The sequence below is a fragment of the Thamnophis sirtalis genome, unplaced genomic scaffold, assembly GCF_051295495.1.
Source record: "Thamnophis sirtalis isolate CommonGarterSnake01/CBP01778 unplaced genomic scaffold, rThaSir2_p1.2 scaffold_7, whole genome shotgun sequence".
Taxonomy (NCBI): Eukaryota; Metazoa; Chordata; class Lepidosauria; order Squamata; family Natricidae; genus Thamnophis; species Thamnophis sirtalis.
In genome coordinates, this window is record NW_028261387.1 from 10281350 (window position 1) to 10299055 (window position 17706).

The window sequence follows — 17706 nt, forward strand, 5'->3', positions numbered from 1 at the left end:
AGATCTATAATGTAAAAAAAATTCTATTCTATAACATTGTTCCGGTGACTGGTTTGAAGTTAGATGTTCATCAGGACAAATCCTAAATCCTAATGTGTTTTCCTAAAAATTAAGGGAAATGACATTTATAGAGTAGTAGCTGTACAAGACAACAGACATTTTTCATTCTTGAAACACTGTGCTCAGTTATCTGTAGGACAGAAATGTATGGAATGAAAAATCTAAACGTCAGCATCTTACCAGGTAAGTACTAGATTTGCTATTGAATATGAGCCTAAAAGACATTAATGAATCATTTATGGCTTGTACATTTCCTAATGTTTAAAAATACGTGGCACGACAAAACCGCGCTCGTCAAAATAGCAGTGATAAAATCGCGTCGCTAAAGCCGCAACGTCATCACCACGCGTCATCACCGCCGCGACAACAGCGAGGCGACAGAAGGGCGCTTTAAAACAGCACGGCGGCAGAAAGCGGATTTAAATTAAGGTAAGGGTTAGGATTAGGTTTAGGGGTTTGCTTTAGGGTTAGGTTTAGGGTTAGGTTTAGGGTTAGGTTTAGGGTTAGGTTTAGGGTTAGGTTTAGGGTTAGGTTTAAAATGCTGAGTGCTTTGGAAGGCGCGGATTTGCCCTCCGCGATTATGTCATCGCAGTAGGGTCACGTTTTTCCTTAGCGCTTCGAACGGCGCGAATTAGTCTTCGCGTTTATGTCTCCGCAGATAAGGGCTTCGCGGATTTGTGGTGGAACCTAAAAATAAACCCAGTTAATCAGGAAATATTTCCATTCTTTGTACAGAATCATCTTCATTTTTCCCTCTAGTAAACACTAAAAGTGAATATTTTTTACACTTGGATTAGTATATGTAAGGTACAACCAACTTGAACAAAGGCAAATACTAAAAATAAGAGCTATTTCTGATGCGAGAAGGTCTATATATAATTTCATAAATGTGAAATCGTGTCACCAGTCTCTTTTTTTTAGTGCAATATCATATTGGCACAGATCTGGTGAAAACCAACTCTGAAGGCTTCAGCGGTTTCCACTTAATTAAAAGTGGAACTTTGGTCACTAAATGAACTGTTGTAAGTCCCTGTACCAAAATATTCTCACTCTACACCTACTGTAAGTATGGAAACCCCCCAAATCCCCAGTTAACTTTTTTTTTTTTTGGTATGGCGAGCAAAGTTGCAGCTGTTCAAACATCCTTAGTCGACAAGCATCATTTCCATGGGGTTATGCTGAATTGCTCTTTAGGGCGGAGGGAGTACAGGCAGTCCTCGATTTACACTTAGCGACCAAAGTTACAACGGCACTGGGGAAAAAGCGACCTATGACCATTTTTTCACACATACGACGACCATTGCCGCATCCTGTGATTTACACTGGGATGCTTGACAACTGACTCACATTTACCGTGGCACGACAAAACCGCGGTCCACTAAAGCGCGCCCGATTAAAGCGCGTACCTGACGTCAGCAGCAGCGCGACAAATAAAATTAAAAATAAATTAAATTAAAATTAAAATAAAATTAAAGCAAGCCGATTCACATAAAGGTAAGGGTTAGGTTTAGGGTTACGTTAAGTGTTAGGGTTAGGTTTAGGGTTAGGTTAAGGGTTAGCGTTAGGTATAGCGTTAGGTTTAGGGTTAGGTTAAGGGTTAGCGTTAGGTATAGCGTTACGTTAAGGGTTAGGTTAAGGGTTAGCGTTAGGTTTAGCGTTAGGTTAAGGGTTAGGTTTAGCGTTAGGTTAAGGTTAGCGTTAGGTTTAGCGTTAGGTTAAGGGTTAAGTTTAGCGTTAGGTTAAGGGTTAGCGTTAGGTTTAGCGTTAGGTTTAGGGTTAGGTTAAGGGTTAGGCTTAGGGTTAGGTTTATGGTTAGGTTTGGAGGGGTTAGGTTTAGATTTACGCGTTAATTTTAAATTTACCGCTCACAGCGTGCTGTTTTCATCGCGCTGTGATGACGTCACGTACGCGCTTTCGTCGAGCGTGCTTTAGTCCACTGCGGTTTTGTGGTGGAACCACATTTACAACAGGTGGCAGTGCCAGTTAAAAAGTGTGGCAAGAAGTCGTAAAATGGGCGGAAAGCTCACTAAGTGGATACATTTCTCACTTAGCAAAGATAAATTTGGGGCTTACTTGGGATGGCAAGTGGAGGACTACCTGTATCTCCAAATGCCTGCGCATCCCACACCCGCACCTGTTCAAAGGTTTGCCCGAGGGAGCCTCAGTAGTAGAGGTCTTCTTCTGCCTTTCTCGGCATTCCCGGCATGGAGACGGAGAGGGCACCGGCAGCGATCTTAAAACCAGGCGCCCAAAGGAAGGCGGGCTTCGGTCAGGACTTCGAAGGGACGCCCCGCTTCGCCGCCTTCCCTCCGTCTCTCTCCGCCCCTGCGCAGTGCGAGCAAAGGGGCGGCCGGGAGCTCCGCCGGCCAATTGCCGAGCCGAGAGGAGGAGCGCAAACCCGGGCTCGTCCGCGGGCGCCCCGCGCGTTACATACATACATACGCGCAACCCAAGCCGGGGAAGGATGGAGGGCGAGCGGGGCGAGTCGCAGTCGCCGCGGCCGTTCTCCTCCCCTCCCCTTGGCGGCGAGGCCAAGGCAGCCCGTGCCGAGCCGCCAGCGCCCCGGCCGCTACTGCTACTGCCTCCCTCCTCCTCCACCTCGGAGCTGCTGGAGTTCGACGACGACGAGGACCTGGAAGTGTTCAGCAAGGTACAGGCTGCACGGGGGAGGCTCCACCGGCTGCTCCCGGAGAGCCCGGCGGCCCTCCGCTTTCCCCGTGGGGTGCTGGGGGTGGGTGGGTATCAAGGCAGGTTCCCTTCGCCGCCTTCCCTGCGTTCACACGGACCCCGGGACACTCGGGAGCGTCCTGCGGCTTGTGGAAAGTCCCCCCCTCCACGGCCCGCCCTTTACTCTGGAGCCGAGCTAAGCTCGCTTGTCCCGATTTGCGCTTGTGACGGCCACATCCAAAGCTGCAAAAGAGAAGGAACTTAGCGGAGGGGGGGGGGGAGTTCTTCCCGGGCCAGAAGTTTGCAAAAACACGGCCTGCCCTAACAAGCCCTCGGAGGAAAACCACCTTCCGTTTAGGTAGCGAGCAGGAGGATGGGATAGACAGAGAGAGTGTGGACAGCCCGAGCCCTGGCGTTGGGTTTGGGGTTCCAGGAAGGGCTTCCAAGTTGCCCCAGAAGAAGCAGGACAAGTTGGAAAGGATTTGGGATAAGGGGAGTGTCCTTTTTTAAGAATGTCCTCCCCCTTTCAGGATAGCAATAGCGCTTAGATCTATGCCAAAGGTGCTTTATCAGGAGGCCTATGGACTTCCTTGTTTGTTTGTTTTTTCCTTTAAAGATGTTTCACTTCTCATCCAAGAAGCTTCTTCAGCTCTGACAGGATAGTGGGGAATGGAAGGATTTATATCCCTTGCTGGTCATTTGCATCCTTTTAGAGGGTCCTTGAAGCACTTGGAGGTTTACCTGTGACCCTCGGGGTCACCTGAATGGCGCTCCTGGTTCCTGTAGGCTGCAGGATTTTTTCTCTGGAAATCTATTGAAAGGGGGTTCATCCTAAATCCAGTCGTGGCACGACAAAACCGCGGTCCACTAAAGCGCGCCCGATTAAAGCGCGTCGCTGACGTCATCAGCAGCGCGACAACAGCGACCGCGGAGAAAAAAGGGTGCTTTAAAAAGCACTTTGAAAGCAAGCCGATTCACGTTAAGGTAAGGGTTAGGGTTAGGGTTAGGGTTAGGTTAAGGGTTAGGGTTAGGGTTAGGTTAAGCATTAGGGTTAGGTTTAGGGTTAGGTTAAGGGTTAGCGTTAGGTTTAGCGTTAGGGTTAGGTTTAGGGTTAGGTTAAGGGTTAGCGTTAGGTTTAGCGTTAGGTTAAGGGTTAGGTTTAGGGTTAGGTTATGGGTTAGGTTTAGGGTTAGGTTAAGGGTTAGGTTTAGGGTTAGGTTAAGGGTTAGGTTTAGCGTTAGGTTAAGGGTTAGGTTTAGCGTTAGGTTATGGGTTAGGTTTAGGGTTAGGTTTCGGGGGGTTAGGTTTAGGTTTAGGGGTTAATTTTAACTTTAGCGCTCACAGCGTGCTTTTTTCGTCGTGCTGTGATGACGTCAGGTACGCGGTTTCGTCGAGCGCGCTTTAGTCGACCGCGGTTTTGTGGTGGAACCAAATCCAGTTGCCTCCTGGTAAGGCTCCTTTGGGACAACCATGACCTAAATGATTAAGAATCTCTACAGGCACTTAGACTTATATACCGTTTCACAGTGGTTTACAGAGTCTGCATATTACCCCCAACAATCGGGATCCTCGTTTTACCGACCTCAGAAGGATGGAAGGCCTGAGTCAACCTTGAGCTGCTCAGATTCGAACTCCTGGAGTGAGCACTGAGTTAGCCTGCAGTACTATATCCTAATACTATATTCTAACCACTGCCATCAAGGCTCTTAACACTGTTTCTGCCGGATATTGTGTTCTGCAGCTCACAAAAAAATTAAGATCCCAAACAGTTTCCCATACGGTAAAGCATTCTGCCAGACTACACTTCCCATTGTTCCCAACAAGTTAACCACCGTTTTGGCAGGGGGTAATGGAGATTGGAATCCACCACATGTAAAAGGCAAACAAGCTGCATTTCAGTGATCCAAGCTAAAGGATGATTTCTGCCAAAGGCCTGCTGTGGGTATTGGCCTCCTTTCATGTATTTGCAGGCTGCAGTGGAATAAAATATTTGGGCCACACGCTGCATAGGCACTGTAGTATCTTGATGCTGTGTTTCCATGCTTGGCAGATTAGAGAGAGAGAGAGGGCCTGGGGATGAAGTAGGCTGGGTTCATGGGTTGAGCTGAGCATTTCGAGACTGGAGGTAGCTAATGTCCTTTTTTTTTTTTTTTTGAGAACAAGATTACCTTTGTAATGAGGCACAGTATAATAGGGAGAGAGAGAGAGAGATTTGAGTCTTGCCTTTGGCTCTGTAGTTCTGGCACGGCTCAGGAATTTGATCTGGATTTGTCCTTCACTGTCGCTACTATGCCAGAAAAGACAGGCTCCACAATTTGCTATTTGTCGCACTTAGCAGGACATAATTTGTGGTCACCACTGGCCCTTCTTCCATACACAGAGAATACAGCGCTGAACAAATACATCTGACATTGTGAGAATCTTTGTTGTAGGGCAACAAAAGGAGCGTACGCTTTGTTTTGAAATGAAAGTTGGCATAACAAAAATTTGCCTTCTCTGCTTCCCCTCGTGTTGTGCTGACCTTTAGGAGAAACGGAAGTATTCTGTGGCCGATTTCGCCTGTTCTGAAGCCCAGGACAATGACATCAAGTTTGCCTTTCCTCCTGCTCACAGAACATTTGCAAGATATTCTGACTATGAATCATTGCCAGGACTGGCAAGTGGCATTGAGGAGAATTAAGGGAGGTTTTTCCTTTGCCAAGATTGTTGGAGGTTCGAGGTTCGAGGTTCATTTTATTTATATGCCGCCCTATTCCCAGCGGGACTCAGGGCGGCGCACAAACCCAAGGAGGGGAAGGGAAACACAAAAACTACAACAAAAAGTACAGGGCATTTAAAACAACCAACAGCTACACGATTCGAGAGGGGAAGGGAACTCATCGACCCCAGGCCTGCCGACACAGCCAGGTTTTAACGGCTTTTCGGAAGGCCTGGAGAGAGGCGAGGGTCCGAATCTCTGCGGGGAGTTCGTTCCAAAGGGCCGGAGCCGCCACAGAGAAGGCCCTCCCCCGGGTAGTGGCCAGATGACATTGGCTAGTAGACGGAACCCGGAGGAGGCCTAATCTGTGTGATCGAATGGGTCTTTGGGAGGTAATTGGCAGCAGGCGGTCTCTCAAGTACCCAGGTCCAATACCATGAAGGGCTTTATGGAGATGGAGCTTTTGCCTCCATCTTACTTTTTATAGGGGATATCTCAAAAACTTTGAAGCCACTCATCCAAATGGACCTAGCGATCCTCAAGAATTTTCTACCTTGAGTGCTTCAGAATTTCTTTCAGATTTCTCCTTATTGACGGTTTTAAACTTTATACTTGGGGTAGGGAGTGGGGTTGCTATGTCATTATTTTGCCATATATCCCACACAGAAGGCTTTCTGATTGGCTTCCATTTCCTACCTGAGAGAGGAGAAGGAGGTTCACGGAAAGAGTTATTTTGTAATGCTTTCCCTGGGGATTTAATGAAAGGTTTGGAAACAAGGAAGGGTGCAGACATCTGAAGAGATAATTGCGTCATGAAAACCAGGAGTTTCACAAACACTCCTTGGCTATCTAGGCATGAAATAAGTGCAAGTGCATGTATCTTTGAATTTTCTTCTCTTCTGAAATAATTTCAAAAGCAAATTCTCTTTCATCAGATTGACTGAGAATTAGTTGGGGAAAATCAGGACTTGGGGATTTGTTCGTTCATTCATTCATTCATTCATTCATTCATTCATTCATTGTACTTGAGAGACCGCCTTCTGCCAATTACCTCCCATAGACCCATTAGATCCCACAGATTAGGCCTCCTCCGAATTCCATCTACCAGCCAATGCCGGCTGTCGACCACCCGGAGGAGGGCCTTCTCTGTGGCTGCTCCGGCCTTCTGGAACGATCTCCCCGTGGAGATTCGGACCCTCGCCACCCTTCAGGCCTTCCGTATAGCCGTTAAGACCTGGCTGTCCCAGGTTGTTGAGTTCCACCCCTACTCGGATTGGTTGTGCTTGTTGTGTTTTTTAAATTGTCTGTATTGTTGTCTTATTTTTGTCTTACTTTTTGTATGTGTTCCCCTCCCCTTGGCTTTTGTTCAGCCACCCTGAGACCCTTTGGGAATAGGGCGGCATACAAGTCGAATAAATCCAATCCAATCCAATCCATTCATTTTTGTGTATTGCGCTAGTTACATTACTTGGAAGGAGAAGGGATGTGGGGCCAATTAAGTTTCTTTCTCTCAAGGTAGTTAGCATGCTGCAACTGATTATTAGGAGATCAAAGTCCTCAGTGAAAGGTCATAATTGGAACTGAAAGTTGCACGCAACTTAAATAACTCTCTGGTTCTGCTACTAAATGTTCTCTCTGCTACCAAAAAGAATTGGGCTGCCAATTCACAGAAATCTTCTCTGCTGTTTTCTCATAAATCTACTCCTTATCCTTTGAAAAATCAGGCAGGTTGATACAGGTGCTTTCTGTATGGCTGGTGCATTGCGTTAGCTGAAGTGTGAAAAACTAGTCAAACAGGTGAAACAAACAGCGTTGTCTGTATCGGGGGTTGAATTCTACGACTTGTGTCACCTGTTCATAGGTCTTCAAAATTTTTGTCATGCTATGTTGTGTACTTTATACCCATACAACCTCTCTCGGTTTTGTGCAGAGCAGATACACTCAGTATGGCTGTCCATCCTGCCCCTCTTGAGAATGTCAAGGATGAGCAGATCAGATGTTACAAACCTTCAGAAGATCCATTGTCTCCATGAATTAACCTTTTGCCGGGAGACAAAACAGCTGTGATAATAAGATGTGTTCTTAATTAGCAATAGCAATAGCAGTTAGACTTATATACCGCTTCATAGGGGTTTCAGCCCTCTCTAAGCGGTTTACAGAGTCAGCACATTGCCCCCACAGTCTGGGTCCTCATTTCACCCACCTCGGAAGGATGGAAGGCTGAGTCAACCTTGAGCCGGTGAGATTTGAACCGCTGAACTGCAGATAACAGTCAGCTGAAGTGGCCTGCAGTACTGCACCCTAACCACTGCGCCACCTCGGCTTAATTCTGCTATGGTTGATTATGTACAGGTGCCATTCAGTTGGTGTCAGCTCTTCATGACTTCAGGACATACAGTAGATTTTTTCCATGACAATATGCCTTAACCTAGTCTTCCAATGTTGCATCTATTAATCTCTGCAATTGAGTGTAGCAATAGCAGTTAGACTTATATACCGCTTCATAGGGCTTTCAGCCCTCTCTAAGCGGTTTACAGAGTCAGCATATCCCACAGTCTGGGTCCTCATTTCACCCACCTCGGAAGGATGGAAGGCTGAGTCAACCTTGAGCCGGTGAGATTTGAACCACCGAACTGCAGATAGCAGTCAGCTGAAGTGGCCTGCTGAAGTGGCCTGCAGTACTGCACTCTACCCACTGCACCAGTTATGTGGGACAACCAACTTGAACAAAGGCAAATACTAAAAATAAGAGCTGTTTCTGATTCAAGAAAGTCTATATATACCTGGGATAATGAATCCATAATTCTCCAGTTTTATCTAAATTGCAACTCCAGGAGCCACATCCAGCAGGACAATTGCAAATAATGGTGGGAGCTGTAGGTCAGCAATATCTAGAAAACAACAAGTCTCAGACCTTTTAATCTATCAGAAACACTGATTGGGTGTGGGAGGATTTAGGGATCAGATGGTGATAATCTTTAAATGCATCAAAGATGAATTATTTCCATGGTAGATCTATAATGTAAAAAAATTTCTATTCTATAACATTGTTCCGGTGACTGGTTTGAAGTTAGATGTTCATCAGGACAAATCCTAAATCCTAATGTGTTCTCCTAAAAATTAAGGGAAATGACATTTATAGAGTAGTAGCTGTACAAGACAACAGACATTTTTCATTCTTGAAACACTGTGCTCAGTTATGTGTAGGACAGAAACGTATGGAATGAAAAATCTAAACATCAGCATCTTACCAGATAAGTACTAGATTTGCTGTTGAATATGAGCCTAAAAGACATTAATGAATCATTTATGACTTGTGCATTTCCTAATGTTTAAAAATAAACGCAGTTCATCAGGAAATATTTCCATTCTTTGTAGAGGATCATCCTCGTTTTTTCCTCTAGTAAACACTAAAAGTGAATATTTTTTATACTTGGATTCGTATATGTAAGGTTGTTTAACCTTAGATATTTATCAAATGTTTCTTGATTGGACAAGTGGGATAACGTTTATTCATATCTGAAAAAGAGGGGTTGGTGCAAAGGGGTAACCCGACCTATTCTCCTGTTTCTATTCTCTTTTCCAACTTCTCATCACCTTACCCAAATTTATTACTATTTCCAACCCAATGGAAATTTATTACTATTCCCAGTGTATAAATGTTGATGATGTCAACACCCAGGTATCTATTAAGCTATGGGAAAATAGAGAAAGAAGTGCCAGGTTGAAACTGCAGTGGATAGGAGACTATTTTCTCATGTTGATACAGGCGATCAATTGCTTCAAGTGACCTTTTTCTAATATGTAGTAAAGATCTTTATCTAGTTGGACTTCTGCCAAGTTTGAATTGAGGACAGTCACACAACTTGTTGAAGTACAAATTACCCAATCTCACTTTCATTTAAGCCTATTATAGTGTACTCTACAAACGAATCCTGGTGACTTGAAGGGGATCACTATATCTCAAATATATTTATATGGCTTGGAAAGATAAGATAGCATAGTTCCATTAATATTTTTGGGGGGCAATATTGGCCTAAAGGGCACTGAAATCGCAAATAACTGAGGATGAACATATTACATCTGCTGGAAAATTACCTATATTTGTAATGTGCATAAGAAACTATTAATATATGTTTGTTAAATTTAAACCCTGCACACCTTACCGATAAAGTGACTGTGTTGTTTAAGGTTGCTTAAGATGGGTGGTTATATAAATCTTTATCATAAATCAGGTTTTCTATTTATGAGTCACACTATGTGAACCAGTAAACAAGTCCCATGTGAACCAGTAAAATGTGAATCCAGTAAAATCTCAATAGAACTCAAAAATTAATATTTAGCAAGAGGTGGAGTCTGCCCGAACAGCCACGCAAGCCAGAGATCCCTTCCTAATACCCCATTTTGGATTGGTGCTTTTTGGAATCTCTCGTCCTTGTTTGGAAACAGATTGATCTAGAAAAACTGTAGATATTAAGCAAATTGAATATTTCATTTAAATATTGCAGGATGTAATGCTAAATCGCAGATAGCTGTGGCAAATCTTTTTGTTTTGTTTTTTTTCTTTTCATAAAGTTTATTTAGAAAAAAAGTGCAAACACTTCTTAAAAACTGTCTAGTCACCAAATAAGGAAGAGGTTATTGAATGCAGGGAAGTGAGTGAAAACGAGGGTGCTGGATTCATTTTTGTTAATGTTTTACTGCAGAAGGTTCTGTTATTGATTATTTAGGATTATTGTTTGATAAAGAATGTCATGCTCCTTCAGGAAGGAAAAAAACGTGAAAGTCAGGTGTGATTTCTGACGACTATAGAAACACATCACACAATGTGTGATGAATATGATTCATCATCAATATGATTCGCAATTCCCTTCTTTGAGGATATTGTGGTTTTTTTAAAGGTTCCCCCTGCACACGTGCTAGTTGTTCCATACTCTAGGGGGCGTGCTCATTCTCGTTTCAAAGCCAAAGAGCCAGAGTTGTCTGAAGATGTCTCTGTTGTCATGTGGCCAACATGACTAAACACCAAAGGTGCACGGAACGCTGTTACCTTCCCACCAAAGGTGGTACCTATTTTTCTATTTGCATTTTTTACGTGCTTTCAAACTGCTAGGTTGGCAGAAGCTGGGACAAGTAACAGGAGCTCACTCTGTTATGCAGCGCTAGGGATTCGAACCACCAACCTTTCTGTTTAACTGTTTAATAAATTTATAGGCGGCCCAATCCCGAAGGACAAGCTCAGGTCTTAGCCACTGAGTCACTGCGTCCCCATTTTTAAAAGTTTTTTAAAAATACTTCCCAATCTTTCTTATAGTCCAAGGTTTTTCCTAACCTCTCACTAACCAGATCCCATCTTGCATATTTTTCTGAGATCAATCATGGCCCAGCCACCTTCTATGACTGATTCAGAAAAGCAAAATACTACTAATAATAGCAGTAATAATCTGAACGACAATTTTTATCCACTATTTGCACCCTAAAATTTCTTTTTGGGTTGGAATACAGAAACAAAGCATCATCTAGGGTTTTGCAAAATGGAACATGGCATTTCAGACCTTTGAGGATTTGGTAGGAAAAGGAAGTTAAGAACAAGGGAAAGAGTAATCATAAATATTATGCTCTCCATTTTCTGATGTTCTGGTTTAGTTTCAGGAATGATTTTATTTTATAGGTAGTGAATGGCGAGTCCTGGAATGAGGCATTTCATTTTTTTTTTCTCATAGAGACAATAGGGTGGGGAAAATAAATCTTCAGCTTATAATGATTTATGCAGGCATTTGGAATTCATATATTAAATCACTGCAGTCTAAAATTCACCTTGGTTCAGAGCTTTTCAGCTTATTTTATAGTTAAGTACCTACACTTTTCTCAGATCAGTTTTCCAGCTCTCCAATCAACTGAGGGTTTAGTTCCAAGCCTCCGTGAACACAGCTTGCTAACTAACTCCAAAAATTTTAGACAACAAAGCCTTGAAATACCGCTTCGGGTGCTGGTATCGCTTATTTTAAAGACAGCTTATTGTTGTCTCCGGATTTTGCAAACATTAATAGAAGTGTTCCTGCAAAATCAATATTAATAGGAAGGAAATTCCCTTGTTGTCATACTTCTCCATGTATTCATCTGGAAAGTTTGCTGCCTAACCAAAACATTATTTTCTTAGCACACAAATACCTGGAAACAAATTGACTTCATATATCATTCCTTGCTGCTTGCTCAGTGGAAATAAAATAGCTCTCTAAGTAGTGAAAAATGAGAATCTTAAAACTGTCAAGTTTAATAATCCAGATTATTACTCAAAATATAAACTCAAAGTACATACATTTTAGAAAACGCTTGGCTGCGTGGCATAAAGATGCCCCCGGAGCACAAAAACTTTGAATGGAGTCTTAGAAGATGATAACGTGGAGCATATCATGTTCCTATTGTGCATGAAAGTTGGGATTCATATTCTTAGATCCTTTCTTTGCTGTATCTAAGGAAAAAAATATGTTTCTAGTTGCACGCTATTACCTTCTTTGAAATTAGTTCAAGGTAATTAGCACAATGACTTCCTGGAAAGTAGCATCATGTAGTGTAGTCAAGGGATGTGAATTATGAGAAGATGAGGTCCCAGTTGATGCCTCTTAAACAATCCACATTCTTTTAGTCTTAATCACTCATGTGCAAGATATGAAAATACAATAACATGCTAAGAATAGCAGTAGCCCTTAGACTTATATACCACTTTACAGTGCTTTATAGCCCTCTCTAAGCGGTTTAGAGAGTTGGAATATTGTCCCCGGTTCCACCACAAAACCGCGAAGCCCTTATCCGCGGCGACATAAGTGCAGAGGGGAAATCCGCGCCGTTGGAAGCGCTAAGGAAAAACGCGACCCTACCGCGATGACATAATCGCGGAGGGCAAATCGCGCCATCCTCCGCGAGCTGCACTGGCTACCTGTTGATCTCCGGGTGCGCTTCAGGGTCCTGTTGACCATCTTTAAAGCCCTTCATGGTAGTGGATCTGAGTACTTGAGAGACCGCCTTCTGCCAATTACCTCCCTCCGACCGATAAGATCGCACAGACTGGGCCTCCTCCGAATTCCATCCGCCAGTAAATGTCGACTGGCGACTACACGGAGGAGAGCCTTTTCTGTTGCAGCTCCGACCCTGTGGAACGATCTCCCCGTCGAGATACGCACCCTCACCACCATCCAGGCCTTCCGCGCAGCCCTTAAGACCTGGCTATCCCAACAGGCCTGGGGATAAGTCTCTAATTTGCCCCACCCAAGTGTTGAATGTTGAATGCAAGTTGTGTTTTTATTACTTTATTTATTTTGTTCACATATTGTTTGTTTTGAATTGCACCCCTTCCCTAATGATTGTAAGCCGCCCTGAGTCCCCTCAGGGAAAAGGGCGGCCTATAAATCCAAATAAACTAAACTAAACTAAACTAAACCTAACCCTAACCTAACCCTAAAGCAAACCCCTAAACCTAACCCTAAAGCAAACCCCTAAACCTAATCCTAACCCTTACCTTTATTTAAATCGGCTTTCTGTTTTAAAGCGCCCTTCTGTCGCCGTGCTGTTGTCGCGGCGGTGATGACGCGCGGTGATGACGTCGCAGCTTTAGCGACGCGGTTTTATCACCGCTACTTTGATGAGCGCGGTTTTGTCGTGCCACGATTGTCCCCAACAATCTGGGTCCTCATTTTACCAACCTGGGAAGGGTGAAAAGCTGAGTCAAAGTTGAGCCAGTGAGAATCGAACTGCTGGCAGTGCGGTAGAATTTGCCTGCAATATTGCATTTTAACCACTGTGCCACTATGGCTCATCACTCATGGCTCTGTGAGTGTGGCTTGAGATAAAGTTGTGTAAGTACTAATGATGAAGTGTAAGTAAACAATAGTCAAGTGTGATCTGGACAGATTCAGTGCTATTGGTGTTAAGGAAATAATTACATAAGTCTACTACGGATTCTGAATTAATTTAAGGAATGTCCTGGAAACAATACTTCTCTAGAAAGTTATGAGGTCCTGCCAGACAGTTCAGGATGCTGCTTTCAAGATTTTCAGAGCTGCTAAAAGAAGAACTTACCCCAATTGTGATTTTAGAATAACAAAGACCATGGTTCCTCATTTCTCCCTCCAGCATTTCCCTCCTCCTGTTTGCCCCAAATAGAGCTTTTTATATATTATCCTCAGATGGTGCTGAATACTGAATTTGTAAGCCAAGAGGTCATAGGCACTGACTGCAAAATAACCATTCTGTTCTGAAGCACACCAGAATCGGACAGGGATATCCAGTTAGGAAAAAGGGCCCCGGAAATATTAGTAGCGACAGGGAATAAAATTTATATTAAAAACTTCGCAAGGATGACCTTTCCACTCAGTTCGTTCTGTTTGCCTCACTGATTGCTGGGTTTTAGTGGAATAGTGATACATGTAGCAAAATGTTATCTGTATAAGCCAGTGGTGGGTTTCAAAAAATTGTTCGAACCTACTCTGTGGGTGTGGCCTCCTTTGTGGGAGTGGCCTGCCGGCCATGTGACCTGGTGGGAGTGGCTTGCTGGCCATGTGTTTTCTCTCTCTCTCCCTCTCTCTCTCTCTCTCTCCTTCCTTTTGTCTCTCTGTCCCTTTTTCCTTTTTTTTCTTTCATCTCTCACTTTTTCTTTCTTTTTTTCTTTTTTCTTTATTTCTTTCTTCCTTTCTTTCTCTTTCTCTCTCTGTGTGAGTCTGTGTGTGTGTGTGTGTGTGTGTGTGTGTGTGAGAGAGAGAGAGAGAGAGAGAGAGAGAGAGGTGGGTTTCAAAAAATTTTGGAACCTCTTCTGTAGGTGTGGCCTGCTTTCCGGGTCCACTGGTGGAACCTCTTCTAACCAGTTCGGTAGATTTGACGAACCGGTTCTACCGAACTGATGCGAACTGGTAGGAACCCACCTCTGGTATAAGCTAATGTCAAAACCCTGAGTCATTTCTTCTATTAATCAAACCAGCAAGCAACTTCTTTTCAATTACTTTTCCTCGGAGCTTGTTTTGATAATTATAAAAAATTTGGAAAGCTTTCTGGAATTTCTTTTGTTTTGCCCACAAAGGGAGTGGGGGGAGTATTAACCCAATCCAATCATTGGCCCCACCTTCACTCCAACTCTTTTATTTTGTCGCGTCTCCTTTTCCTTAACATTGGCCATGTCTTTGGTTGCCTATTTTTTTCAGGTATGACCATCTGATCTAGCAATACTTTTGACCCTTTCGGTCTCCCCCTCTTTTTATCTCCATGGGGTATCTGAAGTCACTCAGAAGAAATGCAGAAGGGACAGCCAGCTCTGAAGTTTCCTTTCTTTTGCCAGCTTTCGGTTGATCTCAGAGAGAAACATGTGTGTGTCATCTGAATCCAACCCAGTGGTGGGATTCAAATAATTTAACAACCAGTTCTCTGCCCTAATGACCATCTGGGTAGGTGGGGCTCGGTGGTCATTTGACTGGGTGGGCGTGGCCAGCTCAAGGTCACTCAGGTCGATGGACGCTTCACCTTAGCTGTTGCAATGTAATAAGGGTTAACCCGAGAGGCAGTTTCTGTAAGCAGATCAGTAAAGATTAGGCTAGAAACAACACCAGAATGTTTCCTTCCTGCCTTCCTTACAGTATTAGCCCTGTAAAGTGGAAAAAAACAAAAGGAGATTTCTTCCAACAATCGGTTCTCCGAACTACTTAGAAAGTTACCAACCGGTTCTCCCGCATAGGTGCAAACCGGCTGAATCCCACCACTGATGACTTCAAGATGACTTGAACTAGCCAGTATCCTCCGCAAACAAGGATGATCCACTGAGTTGGATTTGCAAAGCTGCTCTCAGAGGATTGCTCGATTTTACAGGAATTTTTCCTTCCTAGACACTGGAAACCTGGTTTTCCTGGATGTTTGATGGAAATCTACTGACCTGGATTTTCCTAAGTCAGACAGCTTGAGCCAGAATCCAGACTCAGAGAATTAGTTTAATACTTTGCAGTCTTTAAACTAGTCTTGATCCCCAACCAGAGGTTGTATTCTGCCAGTTCAGACCGGTTCGCCCGAAGTCGAAATTGCGGGTGGCCCAGGGTCTATGGCATCCCATTTAGGCCCTTTTTTTTTAGCCAAAAGCACATGCGCGGAAGACTGAGCACATATGCGGAAGTGGCGCGTGCGCTCACATTTGCAAACTAAGTGAACTAAGAGTCTGCAACTCTAAGAAATCTGGTATTTCAGGAGCCCAGGAGCACCCTGCCTAAACCCAATTAAACAGCATTGACAAAATAGTTATTAACAAGGGGTGCCTACTTTTCTTTCCATACCAACTATTTGATGATCCATATAGCAATAGCAATAGCAGTTAGACTTATATACCGCTTCATAGGGCTTTCAGCCCTCTCTAAGCGGTTTACAGAGTCAGCAAATTGCCCCCACAGTCTGGGTCCTCATTTCACCCACCTCGGAAGGATGGAAGGCTGAGTCAACCTTGAGCCGGTGAGATTTGAACCGCTGAACTGCAGATAACAGTCAGCTGAAGTGGCCTGCAGTACTGCACCCTAACCACTGCGCCACCTCGGCTCTTCTATAATATATAATCCTAATCTGCATGAACTCCGTGCACAAGTTGCAAATAAATTCTTTTCTCGGGGCGTTCTCTTTTCAATGCAAATATGTGCTATTTTTAGCCCCAAGTGAATTGATATTTGTGCAAAAGGTGACCTTTGACGGCCATTGAATGTGTTACATGTGTAATATGACATACTGTGTAACACATTTCCTGCCCTCTTTCCAGTGGCAAACAGCCTCCAAAATGATGGCTTTCTTTGTGGTGAAAAGAGTCTCTCTGATTCCCGTTGTGTATCTCCTATAGCTAAACACTGTGTAGAACAATTTACTTCAGGTAAACGTGCCCTATACCCCCTGCTCAGAGGTGGGTTCCTACCAGTTCGCACCTATTCGGTAGAACCGGTTCGTCAAATCTACCGAACCGGTTAGAAGAGGTTCCACCAGTGGACCCGGAAAGCAGGCCACACCTACAGAAGAGGTTCCAAAACTTTTTGAAACCCACCACTGGTCCTTGGATATGATTATTCTACACTATCATGCTCCTATTTATAAAACTCAGCGCCTCTGTGAAAGGTAAGGATGACTACTGCGTTTGTGGTGCAATCAGAACATTGCGTGTGTTGAAGTTGTTTTAACGCAAACCAAACATGCCTTTTAAAAAACAAGTTGACATCATATTCTTATGCATGCCAGTGCTGTGTGTGAGGTAATTTAAGGTGGTTCTGACAAGCGTCATCGGCATCTTCATATCCGGTCACATGGGCGCCAAGCCACTCCCATCCGGTCACATGGACGGCAAGCCACTCTCACAAAGGAGGCCACACCCACAGAGTAGGTTCGAACAATTTTTGAAACCCACCACTGCCCCCTGCTGGTCTTTGGGTTCCTTGCGTTTTTCTCAGTGAATTGCATAACATACTAAATATACTGCACAGCTACTACTTATTTGAATACTTTGAATGTTAGCTTTAAATATCCTTTAGTATCCTTTATCCTTTAGGTAGTAACCTTTCCCATAAATTTTCAACTACTCATTATCTGTTGCCTTTAAAGCAAAGTCTCAAAAAATAGTTAATAGGTTTTATTGATTAGTTATTCATTACAGTTTTGTTTTTAGTTCTGGAACACATAAACCTGTAATATAAAGGTTCGGACAGAATTGGCACGGAAGAGAAAGAGCTAATTTTTGTACTAGCTGACTGAAGTGAGAAGAGATGGGTTACTTAGCTACAAAAAAAATTCCTTGAGGTGGTTGGTTGGTTGGTTGGTTGGTTGGTTTAATTTATTTGTATGCCGCCCTTTTCCCTGAAGGGATTCAGGGCGGCTCACAACTCAAAAAGGGAGGGGAAATACAAACAGAGTTACAAAAACATAGAAACCATACATAGTTAAAAGCACAACAATCATACCATTCGAAGTGGGGCAGCGAGTCTTTAGCCTCAGGCCTGTCGGAACAGCCAGGTTTTAAGGGCTATGCGGAAGGCCTGGAGGGTGGTGAGGGCACGAATCTCCACGGGGAGTTCGTTCCAGAGAGTCGGAGCAGCCACAGAGAAGGCTCTCCTCCGGGTAGTCGCCAGTCGACACTGGCCAGCTGATGGAATTTGGAGGAGGCCTAGTCTGTGGGATCTAATTGGTCTAGTGGAGGTAATTGGCAGTAGGCGGTCTCTCAAGAACCCAGATCCAATACCATGAAGGGCTTTGTAGGTGACAACTAGCACCTTGAAGCGTACCCG

The 17706-nt window shown here is 43.9% G+C and overlaps 1 protein-coding gene across 1 annotated transcript in view; it reads left to right on the forward strand.

Annotated features, from left to right (window-relative positions):
* Window positions 1–2493: 2493 nt before the first annotated feature.
* Window positions 2494–17706, forward strand: part of SNX7 (sorting nexin 7) — a 71907-nt gene continuing 56694 nt past the window's right edge. The window contains exon 1 of the mRNA XM_087719295.1: window positions 2494–2710. Coding sequence (XP_087575421.1) covers window positions 2525–2710 — 186 coding nt within the window. The 5' untranslated portion in view covers window positions 2494–2524. The remainder of the gene's footprint in view (window positions 2711–17706) is intronic.